This window comes from Hemibagrus wyckioides, linkage group LG07 (genome assembly GCF_019097595.1).
Source record: "Hemibagrus wyckioides isolate EC202008001 linkage group LG07, SWU_Hwy_1.0, whole genome shotgun sequence".
NCBI classification, from domain to species: domain Eukaryota; kingdom Metazoa; phylum Chordata; class Actinopteri; order Siluriformes; family Bagridae; genus Hemibagrus; species Hemibagrus wyckioides.
This window is the reverse complement of record NC_080716.1, coordinates 5,990,379-6,006,428: the sequence shown is the minus strand read 5'-3', so window position 1 is coordinate 6,006,428 and position 16,050 is coordinate 5,990,379. Positions and strand designations below refer to the sequence as shown.

Sequence of the window (16,050 nt, the reverse complement as noted above, 5' to 3'; positions counted from 1 at the left end):
AACCAATCAGCACACAGTAAACAAATACTGACAGCATCATTTTTAATAATGAAAACATTCAATCTATTCCATAAACATTACATAATTGTTAAACCACTATATACTGTGGTTGTAAATTTCATATACACTACTCACAAAAAGACTTTCAGGTGAAATTTCAGGAGGCACCTAAAATGCACTATAACCTTTACAGGTGAACTTAATTTGTAAGGTGTACTTTTTGCATAACTTGCTGTTCTCTAACAAGGTGCTCAATGGCAAAATTCACAACTGGTGTTTGATCCATGAATCGACCAATAAATTTTCTGGTTCAATTAGAATTGGTATTTAAACAGTCCTCTTCATCATGCTGTTCACATTCACGAGATCAAGGCGACACCTAACAATTGATCAACAATTCCGTACCTCGCCATTGCGAGGCTTCAAACAGGATGTTCTCAGAGGGAAGTGGCCACTGAGCTTAGAGTGTCACAGAGTGTCATCAGTAGGTTGCGACAGAGATACAGAGAGACTGGAAGAGTCACAGAAAGGCATAGAAGTGGACGTCCTTTGGCCACATCCCACATTGATGACCGCTTCATTGTGAACAGTGCCCTGTGGAACCAGATGATGAATGCCACTCTACTCCAGGCACTCAACTCCAGGAACATTTAAGGAAGGCCACTCAACTCCAGGCATCCAAGTGTCACGTCAGACCATTTGAAACCGTTTACATCAGCGTGGTCTGCGTGCTAGACGACCTGCAAGGGTACCTGACCACACCACCAGGCACAGGTGTCAGGCCAGGGAGCATTTACACTGGATGAGGGACCAGTAGGCCTCAGTGCAGTTCTCTGATGAAAGTCGACTCACGTTGAGCAGAAATGATGGCCGCCAACGATGTTGGAGACGTCAAGGAGAGCACTATGCATCAGCCACTGTTGTGGTGGTGTTACAGTCGGGGCAGGTGTGTCTACTCAATACAGAACTGGCCTACATCTTGTGAATGGTACAGTGACAAGCCAATACTACCTGAATAACATCATTAATCCAACACAGGCCTAATTTCATCTTCATGGACGACAATGCTCCAGCTCATCGAGTTCGCATCATTAGGGAACGGCTGCTGGAGGCTGGGGTACCTCAAATGGAGTGGCCTGCACTTTCTCCAGACCTGAATCCCATAGAAAACCTATGGGATTAGCTGATTCGCAGTGTAGAGGCTCATAACCCTGCACCCCAGAACCTCAATGACCTGAGGGCCGCCCTTCAAGAAGAGTGGAATGCCATGCCTCAGCAGACAATAAGTCGACTCGTGAACATGAGACATCGTTGTCAAGCTGTAATTGATGGTCAAGGGCACATGACAAATTATTGAGACATTGACATTTTTTGTTGTGGTATACCCACCACTGTTGTTGGCTTTTGTTTCAATAAATTGTTTGAGATGAGGAAATCAACATTGCATGCTTCTACTTAAATGCCCTATTTTCATGATACTGTATAATATCACTATAGCGTGAACTTTTTACATTTTCCATAAATTTTACCCAAAAGCCAAATATCCTTAACTTTTTGTGAGTAGTGCATTTACAATATGTTTGTAATTATATGCATTGTTTGTGTGCTTGTGTGCAAACAAATATGTTTGTTTTTGTTTTTTTGTTGTGATAAACCTGTGATAAATAGAACAGTTTCTTTCTCTTGTCTATTTTTATTTGTCATTTGATTCATTTGATTTTAACATAATTAATATAGCTTTATATGCTTAATAAAGCCACTGTGGAAAAAAAAATTCACATAACTGCTGGTTGTCATATCAAGGGTTGGGTATATCCATAATCGGTGCTGGATTAAAAATATATTAGGTCACACTCAATAAAGAAATTGTAAGTTTTTTGCTTTCTTTTGTTTATGAATTGAAGAAATTACACTAATCAGCTTGATTATAATCAGTGACATTACTGATTCTCCAAAGATTGGTTTAAGATTGTAATAAGTTTGCAATTCATACCTATATACCCATACTTATAGAATAGGTATAGTCTATATTATTGTGTTATGTGGTATTCATTATCAAAGAAATCTCTGGGGTATATAAGCAGGAACCTAGTTCTTTTTCCACAATAAGCTAACTAACTCAGTAAGTAACATGAAAGGAGAATCTTCTTCTCTGTTAGTGTTGCTATAACTCTGTCCTGCTTCTCTCTCAGCTCTTCTTCCAAGTTTTTGTTAATACCAGTGGACACTGGCAAAAGATCCAGTATATGTGCAGGACAGTGTGGTGTTGCAGATATGGAGGTTTGATCTGGTTTAATATTGGTTCCAAAAGCTTATGATATAAATACATTAAAAACAACACAACAATTTGCTATTATCTTTTTTTTTTAAACAATTCTTCTTTTGGTTTGTTAAAAAATTACAAATTTAAGTATGATGCTGATGATATACCAATATCAGTAATAGTTGGGAAAAGTGAGGAATAATGTCTCCACATGTGGCTCCACCATCTCATATTTATGACAACTTTGTTTTATCTCATACTGCAAACTAATCTATCTCTTCTACTTCACAACTAAAACATCCAAGCCCCAAATACCCCCTGAAAATGAGACCCATTGTGTGATCACATCCAAACCAACTCTATTATAAATAATATAAACAGTTAATAACAGTCCTGCAACTATAGCGTCATTCACTCAGAACTGCTAAATCCTGGTCACACTCCCACACCCGTTTATATACACCTTCATTCATTTATTCATCTTCAATAACTGCATTATTCTGGTCAGGCTTGCAGTGGATTTGGAGCTTCTCCCAGCAACACTAGTCATGAAGCAGGAATACACCCTTGATTGGGACATCAGTCCAACACAGGATTCCAACCAAACCTAATGAAAATTCATTACAGTGGGCTGTGGGTTATTAATTTAATGAAACTATGTATGGACCAGCAACATCTGGCACCTGAAACATGTGGACGCATGTGGAAGGGAATCCAGAACATCACTGACCACAAACCAACAATACAGTCTCTACCTACCAGCAATGCCTTCCTCCCAGACGAGCTCAACCACTTCTTTGCTCGCTTTGACCAGGACGTCACACACACCAGGATTGATGATTCCTCTATGGGTGATCCTCCAATATCACTCTCCACAACAGAGGTACACTCAGCACTGAGCAGAGTAGATCCACGTCAGCTGGCCCTGATGGCATACCCGGACGTGTGCTCAGGAGTTGTGCTGACCAACTGGCACAAGTCTTCACTGACATTTTCAACCTGTCACTGGCCCAGGCCACTGTTCCAACATGTCTGAAGACTACAACCATCACACCAGTGCCCAAGCACTCTTCTGCGAAGTGTCTGAACAACTTCCGCCCTGTTGCACTCACTCCCATTGTTATGAAGTGCTTTGAGAAGCTGGTTCTAAGTCACCTCATAGCATGTCTCCCACCTACACTGGACCCACATCAGTTTGCCTATCGCCCAAACAGGTCAGCAGAGGATGCTATTTCCACTGCTATTCATCTTGCTCTCTCCCACTTGGACAATAACAATACATACATTTGGATGTTGTTCATTGACTTCAGCTCTGCTTTTAATACAGTTGTCCCTAGTAAACTGATCACTAAGCTCAGTGACCTGGGTATCTGCACATCCATATGCAGCTGGATTATGGACTTTTTAACAAATCGACCTCAGTCTGTAAGGTTGGGTAATCACTTATCCTCAACCCTCATCCTGAACACTGGTGTCCCACAAGGCTGTGTGCTGAGCCCACTGCTCTACTCCCTGTTCACCCATGACTGTGTTCCGCAACATAACTCCAACTTCTTCATCAAGTATGCAAATGATACCACAGTTGTTGGCCGAATCAGCAACAACGATGAATCGGCCTACAGGGAGGAGATCCATAGACTGTCAGCATGGTGTTCCATGAACAACCTCACCCTCAATGCCACAAAGACCAAAGAGCTCATCGTGGAAATCTAACAGCAGCAGGCACTCCCCATTTACATCAACGGGTCTGAAGTAGAGCGTGTCTCCAGCTTTAAGTTCCTGGGTGTCCACATCTCTGAGGATCTGTCCTGGCATCTGAACACCTCACCTCTTAAACATATCTTTTGGAGTCAGAGGTCAGGGCTGTGCCTCTGACTGTCTGGTGTCTAACACCAAAAGACAATAACTCACAATACTTTAACCTTTGATACTTGAATGTTTGAAAATAAATACATTTCCAATTATACTTTATTTAAATAGAAATAATTGGAATATAAAAGCTATACTTGTATTCAGGCTGTATAGGTATCAAGAGGTTTTGTGTTTTGTTAGCTGATAATTCTGAACTACTATATGAGTGCAGCAAGCTACTGTTATAAACAGTATATACTGTTATTGCTAGCTAGCTATTGTTACAATTATATCAGAGAACAAACAACTCCTGAAATAACTAAATATATCATTTTTACTGTTACATACACTATATTGCCAAAAGTATTCGCTCACCCATCCAAATAATCAGAATCAGGTGTTCCAATCACTTCCATGGCCACAGGTGTATAAAATCAAGCACCTAGGCATGCAGACTGTTTTTACAAACATTTGTGAAAGAATGGGTCGCTCTCAGGAGCTCAGTGAATTCCAGGGTGGAACTGTGATAGGATGCCACCTGTGCAATAAAATCCAGTCGTGAAATTTCCTCGCTCCTAAATATTCCACAGTCAACTGTCAGCTGTATTATAAGAACGTGGAAGTGTTTGGGAACGACAGCAACTCAGCCACGAAGTGGTAGGCCACGTAAACTGACGGAGCGGGGTCAGCGGATGCTGAGGCGCATAGTGCGAAGAGGTCACCAACTTTCTGCAGAGTCAATCGCTACAGACCTCCAAACTTCATGTGGCCTTCAGATTAGCTCGAGAACAGTGCGCAGAGAGCTTCATGGAATGGGTTTCCATGGCTGAGCAGCTGCATCCAAGCCATACATCACCAAGTGCAATGCAAAGCGTCGGATGCAGTGGTGTAAAGCACGCCGCCACTGGACTCTAGAGCAGTGGAGACGCATTCTCTGGAGTGACGAATCGCGCTTCTCCATCTGGCAATCTGATGGACGAGTCTGGGTTTGGCGGTAGCCAGGAGAACGGTACTTGTCTGTCTGCATTATGCCAAGTGTAAAGTTTGGTGGAGGGGGGATTATGGTGTGGGGTTGTTTTTCAGGAGCTGGGATTGGCCCCTTAGTTCCAGTGAAAGGAACTCTGAATGCTTCAGCATACCAAGACATTTTGGACAATTCCATGCTCCCAACTTTGTGGGAACAGTTTGGAGCTGGCCCCTTCCTCTTCCAACATGACTGTGCACCAGTGCACAAAGCAAGGTCCATAAAGACATGGATGACAGAGTCTGGTGTGGATGAACTTGACTGGCCTGCACAGAGTCCTGACCTCAACCCGATAGAACACCTTTGGGATGAATTAGAGCGGAGACTGAGAGCCAGGCCTTCTCGTCCAACATCAGTGTGTGACCTCACAAATGCGCTTCTGGAAGAATGGTCAAAAATTCCCATAAACACACTCCTAAACCTTGTGGACAGCCTTCCCAGAAGAGTTGAAGCTGTTATAGCTGCAAAGGGTGGACCGACGTCATATTGAACCCTATGGATTAGGAATGGGATGTCACTTAAGTTCATATGCGAGTCAAGGCAGGTGAGCGAATACTTTTGGCAATATAGTGTATCATTTACAGTTACAAATGATAGTTGCAACATATATCTTGAGGAATACAAGCTAGCTATCAAGAAATACTGAATGGATAATTATCTGGGGGAACAAAACAAAAATCTCACTTAGAAGTTTCCTAAACAGACTTGCTGTCTTTTACAGGTTCTGCAAATGCAGGATCTCTAAGGGTAACAGACATATTCCCCCTAAGTATCATTCTGTCAGCTCAAAGGGTTTAGATCAGAGAAGTCTTTTCTTTTCAACACGGCCTTGTATTTTAATGAGCTTGCTAGCTTGTGTTGTCAGCTACTGTCTGATCACAAATAACATGAAATACCAACAATAACAGGCAAAAGGAGAACACAGCTGACTGAGAAAGCTGACTGGCTAATATCAGTGCTGGATCAAGTGCTATTTTATAAGCTACCAAAGAATGAAAAGTGAAAACTGCAGTTCACTAATATTACATTATAAATCAGCATCTTAAATTATTTAATATATTATTAAACTTTGTTATATTTTATTACATCAGGGGGATAACAACATAACAGCAAGAAATAATGCATTTTGATTAAAGATTAACATTTATTTTTAAAGGATTTAAATTTCTTCTCTGATTATTCAACCAATAAGCATTACCAGCATATGTAAGAGGATCATTGTTGAAATTCAAAGCAAATCAACATCAAAGTTTGAGAACTAAGAAAGCTGTATTTGAATGAAACAGGTAAACAAAATCCCCCTGCTGAAAAAAAAAATGCAGCTTGACTTTTTGTACAGTCTGTTTGAGTTTTGTGTCACTGTGGGCTCCATGGCACAGAAGAACAGTGCAGAGTCTGATACTGCAGCAGGAAAGATCTCCAGATCTACTTTGTTCTCCTTTTTACGAAGTTTGGTGGATAGTCATGGGTAAAGATTAGGTTCAACTCTATTGTCACTATCTGTGTATTCATAAATCAGCAGCAGAAACTCTGGAATTGATTGAGGTTTTTGTCAATAGTAAGTTTGTGCTTGTATGTGTCGCTAATTGAGTGTCAGTAGGAGTAGTCCCTGAACTATATGACCTTGCACTTTTATACAGTATAAACTGTGGTGCACTGTTAGGATATTGTCCACATAATTTGAAACTTACATAGCCATCTATATACTGTACACTTACAAGACAGCATTGTCCAAAAAAAAACAAAAACCTGCAGGTACATACATGCGAATAATTATTTACTGTCTGCAAATATGAAAATGAATTTAAAAATAAGTTCAGATAGATGGGCTAGAATTTTGCCATGTCTACATTTTTATTATTAGTTGAATAGTTTAAGAATAATTAGGTGAATGTTTATTTAGTTATTTTTGTTATTTTTTGATGTTCAACTAAAAACAATTATTACTACAACACTTGATTTATTTAGTGTATTTATTAAGTATTAACACATAAACTGTTGGGTATTGGTATAGTGTAATTTAGTTTCTGTGGTCTGACCAAACCTATACAGAATCCTGCACTCGTGTCAAGCTGATTAGATATTGTTTCATTTGTATTAGTTCAGTTACTGAGCCTGACTGTCTGGGAGAAAAAGCTGTTACAGAGTTTGGCAGATGTTCTGTACAGATGTTCTCTTTCCTTCTGCCAGATGGCAGGTGAGGAAAGAGTCTGGTAGAAGGGGGAGGTGATGTTCACAAAACTGATGGCTTTATAAATGTACACTTTCTGGTAAGGATCCTTGCTTGAAGTAAGAGAGACCCTGATGATGTTTCCAATGGTTTTCACTATCTGTTGTAGTGTCTTGTGCTCTGAGGCTACTCTGAGAATGCACTTCTTCTATTAAACAATGGTACAGCTCAGGATGACTTTTATTTATTTTTTAATGTTTTCTCTCATATATGTCTGCAGAAAATAGAGAGTTCCTCCTATGGATTAATGCTTCTACACTTGTCCTCACACTTCTCCACCTTCTCTCTGTTTGTAAACTAAATATTTTGCTGATGAGAATTAACACTGTAGTGTCATCAGCATACTTGAAGATATGATTTGTGCTGTGCTTTAAGGCAGATTTGCTTCAGCAAGGTTTTTATGATATTAAGCCAGATTAAGCAGTTTAGGATTCATTCCTAAGACCCCTAGAAACCAAAAAACTAGTAAAGATTATCAACTTGAAAGTTATCATATAGTATAGTAATACAACATAGAAAAATAAAAATCCAAGACCAGCAACAGAGCACAGATTGATCATTGAAGATTACTAATAATAATCCAACATGTGTTAAAAACATAAACTCTATAAATCACAAGAGAGACAGAGAGAGAATTCCCCAAAATGACATGTAAATTGCATGTGCAGGACAACTTTATGAGTGAAAAGTGACTTTATTGAATCTGCCATGGAGTCACCTGTCATAGAGAAGAGAACATAATGTGTTTAAACTTTGCATAATAAAGCCAAAACTGCATAATTCAGACTTAACAGCACACAAACTAATTAATCACTAAAACAGATAATATTTTTTACATAATAAAAATTCAAAACTCACCTAGTGAAAGCCACAAACACATGAATATAACATTGAACATGAATGGAAGGCTCTAACAACAAGGTTAGATTTAGTTAAAAAACACAATATTAGCACAACCGCACTCAGGGTAATTAAAACAGTGGACCGTTGTTTTATATGAACTGGTATGTCTGAAATTAGTTTAGCAACTGAGATTAACCACGGAAGGGTTTAAGATAATTGTTGTGCAGTATGTATGAACAGGTACAGCCTATATCACAGAGAGTTTATTGTGAAAATAATGTGAGCAGGTTTACATAGTGCTCTAGTATTTGGTCCACCATAGGATAAGTGAGTTTGCTATCTGTCAGGAACAGCTGGACAGTTCCTTGCCAGGCCCGGAGAGGGCGCTGGCAGGTGAACCTTGGAAGCCTGCTTTATTGTGTGTATTTTGTGCCACGCCTTCCTATTGTTCTCGTTCCCGCCGTATCACTTATATATATATATATATAGTTAGATGGAGTTAAGAGTTAAGGAGCTTTTAAGCAACTTATAAAACTAAGTAGAGGTATAATTTTGTCATTCTTAGTGTTTGAGTTCAAACCACTTTTGAAATAATCTCTAATGTCTCCACATGGAGCTCCACCCACTCATATTTATTCATATCCATGACAACCCTGCTTCATCACATATTGCAAACTAATATCTCTCTCATCTAGTACACGATTAACACATCCTAGAATGTTAAAACTACAGCTTTAAGCCTTGTGGAACTAAGCCCCAAATCCCCCCTGAAACACATGAGATGCATTGTGTGATCAGATTCAAACTAACCTAAAAATCTACCTTATAAAAAAAATAAGCAGCTGCTAACAGTCCTGTAGCTTACAGGACTGCTTTATCCTGGTCAGGGTTGCAGAACTTCTGGAGCTTCTCTAAAAACACACTAGGTATGAAGCAGGAACACAAATGAAAATCAATTACAGTGAGTTGTGGGCTGTTTACTAATGTGGTTACACATTGTGTTCACCAGCAACATCTGACACCTGAAACATATAAGTTTGTGAAATTACCACAAAATTGTGTAGTTGCTGTGTTAATCTCTCAGTATTCTTTTTTCTCAGTTATCTTTGCCAGCTGCAAATGTTATTACAAATGCTTTTTTTCCTGTGTGTGGTGAAGGGAGTCAGACCCAGTTTTAGTATACATGCAATAAAACAATTAAAGCCAAGATTTTGAATTTCAGTCAACTAAACCGACTACGCCACCCTGTTAAGTACAGGGAACCCTTGAACAATAATTCATGTAAGCACACAGGTGCGTTAGTCCAAAAGGAGGCAAAGTAGTGGATGCAGAAATACAAAATCTTTATTAACAAAAACAGTTCATTACATACCACTCAGTAATGAAATTTATTAAAATCACCAAGACAAAAGATCAACCACTACAATAAAGACCGGAAAGGACTGTCACCCACTTGTCTACACACACACACATACACACACACACATACACACACACACTCGCAAATACCAATAAGCAAACATGGATACACTAGGAGCCAGGGTCAACCCAGGCCAGGCAACCCAGCCTCAACTTCCTTATTGGCAAATACACACTCAACTCACTCGCACCGCACACCAGTGAGATCATGCACAGCCACACAGCACGCAGTGAAGGAAGCACCACCACCAAACAGGAAGGACAACTTGAGGCCTGCCCTGGGGCTTGACTCCTAGGAAACACAAAAGAAAGAAAACAATTATACATGCACAGAAACTATAAAAAATATAATCAGGCGCGCAAAGCAAAAGAAAAAAAACAATTTACAACTAAATCACATAAAATAAAAAAAAACAGACAAGCCAGACAATACAACATTGGAAAATTGCACATACGAAACTCTGGTTCGCATAGTGAACAAAATCCAATCCGAAGCAGAATGCCAGTAGAAAATAACCAAAAAATAATAATTTAAACCAAATCAAAAATTACCCGTCTCACGCCAACTGACAGAAAGCACTACACCTGCTGATAAGAGCAACAGTTTCGACAGTTTAATTAATAAAAACAGTAGTTTTCATGAAGACAGCGAGCTCATTCATAAAACCATCAGTAGCAGTTTCGTGCGTAAAACAGCAGTTTTGTGCGTAAGACAACAGTGCCACAGGATGCCGCCCTGCAGTGTCATATCCAAGAAGCTTTATTATCTCTTTCCCGCAATTGTAACCTTCACCTGAAAAACAAAAAACAATTTTTTACATTATGCACCAATTCATCGCAATATTTAACACCTTATTTTACCTAGCGTCATTTTACCGCTACGGTCAGAATTCCTGTCATACACACCCCAAGGCCAAAGGTTTCCCACGATCAAAAAGGCATTTGGCGGAAAAGGTAAAGAACTTATACTTCCTATATCGGTTAGGAACACTTCACATCATATATCTCTATTTGCAGATGACATATTGCTATTTTTAGACAATCCAGTTCTATCAGTCCCCCACATTTTATTTAATCAGTTCACTAATCTATCAGGGTACAAAATTAATTGGACAAAGTCATGTCTGCTCCCTCTCAATTCTCGGGTTGGATCTGCAGCATTCTCTGGTTTTATTCTGGTGGTGCATTCCTTTACATACTTAGGTGTAGATATCTATCCGTCCGTGCAAGATATTGTCTCAAAAAATTTGAATAACAACCTGACTAGAATCACCTCAGATCTTGCAAATTGGACGCATCTTCCTACTTCTCTCCATGCAACGATATCTGTTATTAAAATGAACATCCTTCCTCGTGTTAATTTTTATTCCTCTATGATTCCTTTACCCCCACTGGCTGGCTAATGGAAAAAACTTAACTCAGTAATCTCTCACTATATTTGGAATGGTAAACACGCCAGAATCAAATTATCTACTTTACCGCGCAGCAGATCAGATGGGGGCTGTTCCTTTCTAAATTTTAAATTATATGCTGATTCCTTCACTCCGTGCACTGTCAGCCTGGTTTAAGCCAAATGTGTCAACTTCATGGTGGACTACTGAAGAATCTCTTGTTCTCCCTCACAATATAGAGCATTTGGTTTTTGCTGGTGTCTCTCTTAGACAATGTAAATTACACTTTGGCCCCATCATAACACATTTTATCTCCACTTGGAGAATGGTGACCAGAAAGATAGACCCAAACTTGAAGTGCCATCGCCATTCACCTTTGTTTCATAATAATAATTTCTTCTCAGGTAAAAACCCATTTTACTGTCCCCAGTGGATTAAATGTAAAGTGAATTCCTTTGGTGACATTTATGATGACAAAGGTCTGAAATCATTTCAAGATATTAAGACCCTCTTTAATCTACCAGGAACCTCCTTTTTCATGTACCTTCACATTAGGTCAGTACTTCGTGCATATGGAGTTCCCAGGGATGGACAACTGCCTGTACATCCCTTGCAGAAAGTATTTCTCTCCACTGATAATTCTGTTATTTCAGCCTCAGTTATTTACTCTTTTCTCCTCAAAAACTCACCCAAACCATTATCCATAACAACTATCTGGTCTAAGGATATCAGTGGCGATACACAAACTTTATCCTCTGATCAAATTTGGGAAACAATCATATCATCTTCAAAAACCCTAATCATCAGATGATCCATTGGAAATTACTACATAGACTCTATCTGCCCCCTGTAAAACTCTTTTATATGCATGTGTTATCCTCCCCAAATTGCAATTTATGTCCACTCAGTACCTATTTACATTTTGTTTTTGGGAATGTTCTACACTTTCTCTCTTCTGGTCTCAGCTTGCTCATGACATATCATTTTTAATAGAAAAGGATGTGGTTTTGACTCCAGACCTCTTTTTCTTAAATAACTTTTCTGAACTGGCTCTGTCTCCACAACAAAGAAACTTACTTTTAGCTACTCTTACTGCTGCAAAGAAAATGTTAGTCAGTCGCTGGGTTCCTCCCCATTTAATGACTAGACGTACATGGGGCCTATCTCTGCTTGACATTGTCTCTATGGAACTATCAACAGCTCGCATTCATGGAGCAAAGACCTGGAGGGCTATTTTTGAAACTGTTAAATCCTTTGTTTCCTCTTTTTGACGTATAATTTACTTTGTATTTATGTATATATTATTATTATTATTTCTATTATTGTTTATTTATCTTTCTTTCTATTCTTTTTGTGATTAAGCATTAAAGTTTGTACTTTTTTCCACTGCAATCTCTTACGCTTTCACCCGGGAGGGTGGGGGTTATGGCTACAGCTTAAATTGATGTGTTGTATTTTGTGTTATACTGAACTATTTCCTTAGTAAAACAGTTGTTCACAAAAAAATAATAATTAGGTGAATGTTTATTTAGTTATTTATTTTTTGGACACAAATAAAAGATTTTGGGATAATTTTGTCCTAAATGGTTCCTTAGCCAGTGATGTTCAACTAAAAACAGCTGGTGATTAATCTTTATTAACCAGTTGATTGGGTAACAAAGATCAGCTGTGCAATTTCTGAATATTATCTAGAATTATTACAACACTTTATTTATCTATCAGTATTAACACATAAAACTGTTGGGCATTGGTATAGTGTATTTTATTTTCTGTGGTCTGACTAAACCTATACAGAATCCTGCACTCGTGTCAAGCTGATTAGATATTGTTTTATTTATATTAGTTGTATTGTATATATTAGTAGTACTGAGCCTGACTGTCTGGGAGAAGAAGCTGTTACAGAGTTTGGCAGATGTTCTATCCAGATGTTCTCATTCCTTCTGAATATGGCAGGTGAGGAAAGAGTCTGGTAGAAGGGGGAGGTGATGTTCACAAAACTGACAGCTTTATAAATGTACACTTTCTGGTAAGGATCCTTGCTTGAAGTAAGAGAGACCTTGATGATGTTTCCAATGGTTTTCTCTATCTGTTGTAGTGTCTTGTGCTCTGAGACAGAATTCACTTCTTCTATTAAACAATGGTATAGCTCAGGATGACTTTTATTTATTTTTTAATGTTTTCTCTCATATATGTCTGCAGTTCACCCTATGGATTGATCCTTTTACACTTGTTCTCGTACTTCTCCACCTTCCCTGCATGTAAACTCAATATTTCGCTGATGAGACTCAACACTGTATTGTCATCAGCATACTTAAAGATATGATTTGTAATGTGCTTTAAAGCAGTTTTTTGCATCAGCAAAGTTTTTATGATGTTCATACAGATTAAACAGTTTACAATTCATAAGCAAGAACCGTGGAAACCAAAAACTAGTAGAGATTATCAACTTGAAAGTTATCATTCTTTATAGTAATATAGAATAAAAAAAATAAAAATCCACAACCAACAACAGAGCACAGATTGATCACTGAGAATTCCCCAAAAATGGCATGTAAATTCAAAATTATCAGTAGAACTGCTTTCAATATAACAAAACTGTGTGAAAGTTTTTGTACCATGCAGCTGGATTTCCTGTCACTGTGGGTGCCAGAGCACAGTAGTATAGAGCAGAGTCTGATACAGCAGCAGAGGAGATGATCAGATTCACTTGTTTATCTTCATGAACTTTAGCAGACATTCTTGGGGGAGTGTTGGGACTTAGATCTCCATTTTCAAAAATATAAAGAAGGAACTCAGGTTTAGATTTTGGATATTGTCTGTACCACTGCAGATTCCGTACAGTACCACTGAAGTCTTTGTAGCTGCAGGACAGAGTAACATCATCACCTTCATCTACAAGTTCATGAGGGAAAACTGGCTTTATTGAATCTGCCATGGAGTCACCTGTCATAGAGAAGAGAACATAATATTTTTAAAGTTTACATAATAAAGCCAGAATTGCATAAGTCAGACTCATATTTTGCCTTTACAACACACAAACAAATTAACCACTAATTCAACAAATATTTTTAAAATAACAAAAATTAAAAACTCACCTAATGAAAGCCACAGACATATCAGTATAACAGTGAACATGATGAATGGTTTTCACTGAATGGAATATTTTGAAGTCTTTATGAAGACTAATATGTTAAGATAATGAAGGTTCATGAAGCTCCACCCCACAGCATCACATGACAGTGTCATCAGTGTGTGGCTTTACATTCAGGAGTGAGGTGGACTGGAAGGCTCTAACAACTCAAGGTTAGAGATAATTACATTTGAAAAATACAACATTAGTACAATTGCACTTGAAAATAGTGGAGATCTTTCTGTAATCTAATATGTTAACACCATAAAGCTTCAACATTGCTCCACCCCACAGCATCACATGACAGTGTCACCAATGTTGATGTCAGATTATTGATTCTTACTGAAACATCCTGGCTTTACATTCAGAACCTGTCCAGATGAAAATGATTAATTTATTCTAGTAAAACCTAATAATAATATTTAACATTTTAATTATATATGTTAGTGATGTTTCAAAATTAGAGATTTGTTGTGTAAACACCAGCAGGCAGATTAATGTTAGAACCACTAAATGGAAGAGAATAAGGTTTATTTGAGAATAAGAATTTCTTTAAAATTTGATTATTAAGGCTTAATTAACCTGTTAATGCTCAGCAGTAACAGTTCAATATGAAACATATTTTCTCTATGTTACAAAGGTTTTACTGTGAAAAGTAGCATCCATCATCTCAAAGAATGTGAGTAGGTTGTGTGGTGTGCTAGTGTTTAACCTACAATAAGATAAGCAACTGCGCCATCTTGTGTTCACTGAAGAGAAAGACCTTAAAACACTAATAAATAAAACCATGCAAACAGGTCATACAGCTACACATATATACATACTGTGGATTAGTATTTATATATTAGACCTTATATTTAAACTGTATTTACAACACCAGCTAGTTTGTGGTGGCTTTATAACACCCATCTATTTCTCTCTCAAACACTGCTGGTTTTGTCATTTTGTATGTGTTTCTGTAATTTCTTTACATTATTTAATGTAAAGCAGAAAAAAGAAATTACAAGGAAAAACTAAAAGGAAACAGATTTTAAAATCATTTAAAAAATGCAACAACTAAACTGAATTAGCCATTGAGTAATATTTTATATTCACATGACATACTTCTTGTCCTATCAGGGGATTAAACACACACACACAATTCCCTTTAGATAAATTTATTTAGATGCTTGATCATGAATCACAACATGATATTTTAAACCAACATACTTTTATGAAACGATCCTTTCTCACACTAGACACTGCAAAAGAGCAGAAAACAACAATGCACTAATGAGTAAGACGGTTCTAGTTACTTGAAAACACAAGGTGTTTGCAGATAATAAGATAATCCTTAGATTTGAATATGATCTCATTTTACTAAGGTTTTACTTGTTGAATATTGTGCTATTACTGATTAGTTTGACTATTACTGTATATATGTGAAGTTACTACACTTAGACAATAAACTGCCCATCATCTCACATCCTATTCAGGGTGTTTTCCTAACTCATGTGTGGGACAGACTCCGTATCAATCATAACCCTGACCAATAGAGGGAACGAGAGAATCCCAGCTGCTTTCAATATAACAAAACTGTGTCAAGGTTTTTGTACAGTGCAGCTGGATTTCCTGTCACTTTGGGCTGCAGAGCGCAGTAGTATAATGCAGTCTGATACAGCAGCAGAGGAGATGATCAGATCCACTTTCTTACTAGTTTTATCTTGCTCTTTTTTAAGTAGTATGGACAATCATGGATAAGGTGGTTGAGCCTTTGTGACAGTTTCACTGGCTTCAAAAATCAGCAGCAGAAACTCAGGTCTTGATCCAGGTTTTTGTCGATACCAGTGGAGAGTGTCAGCTGATCCAGTATATGTGCAGGACAGTGAGATATTGCTGCCTTCCGTTGAAGTACAGTGT

At 38.1% G+C, this 16,050-nt stretch overlaps 1 gene segment (V, D, J or C); it reads right to left on the bottom strand.

Annotated features, from left to right (window-relative positions):
• LOC131355903 (T-cell receptor alpha chain V region CTL-F3-like) overlaps positions 1-14,186 on the bottom strand; it is a 33,273-nt gene extending 19,087 nt beyond the window's left edge. The window contains 4 exon segments of the V gene segment in view: positions 9,077-9,133; positions 9,816-9,922; positions 13,633-13,964; positions 14,117-14,186. Coding sequence covers positions 9,077-9,133; positions 9,816-9,922; positions 13,633-13,964; positions 14,117-14,156 — 536 coding nt within the window.
• Between the last annotated feature and the right edge of the window lie 1,864 nt (positions 14,187-16,050).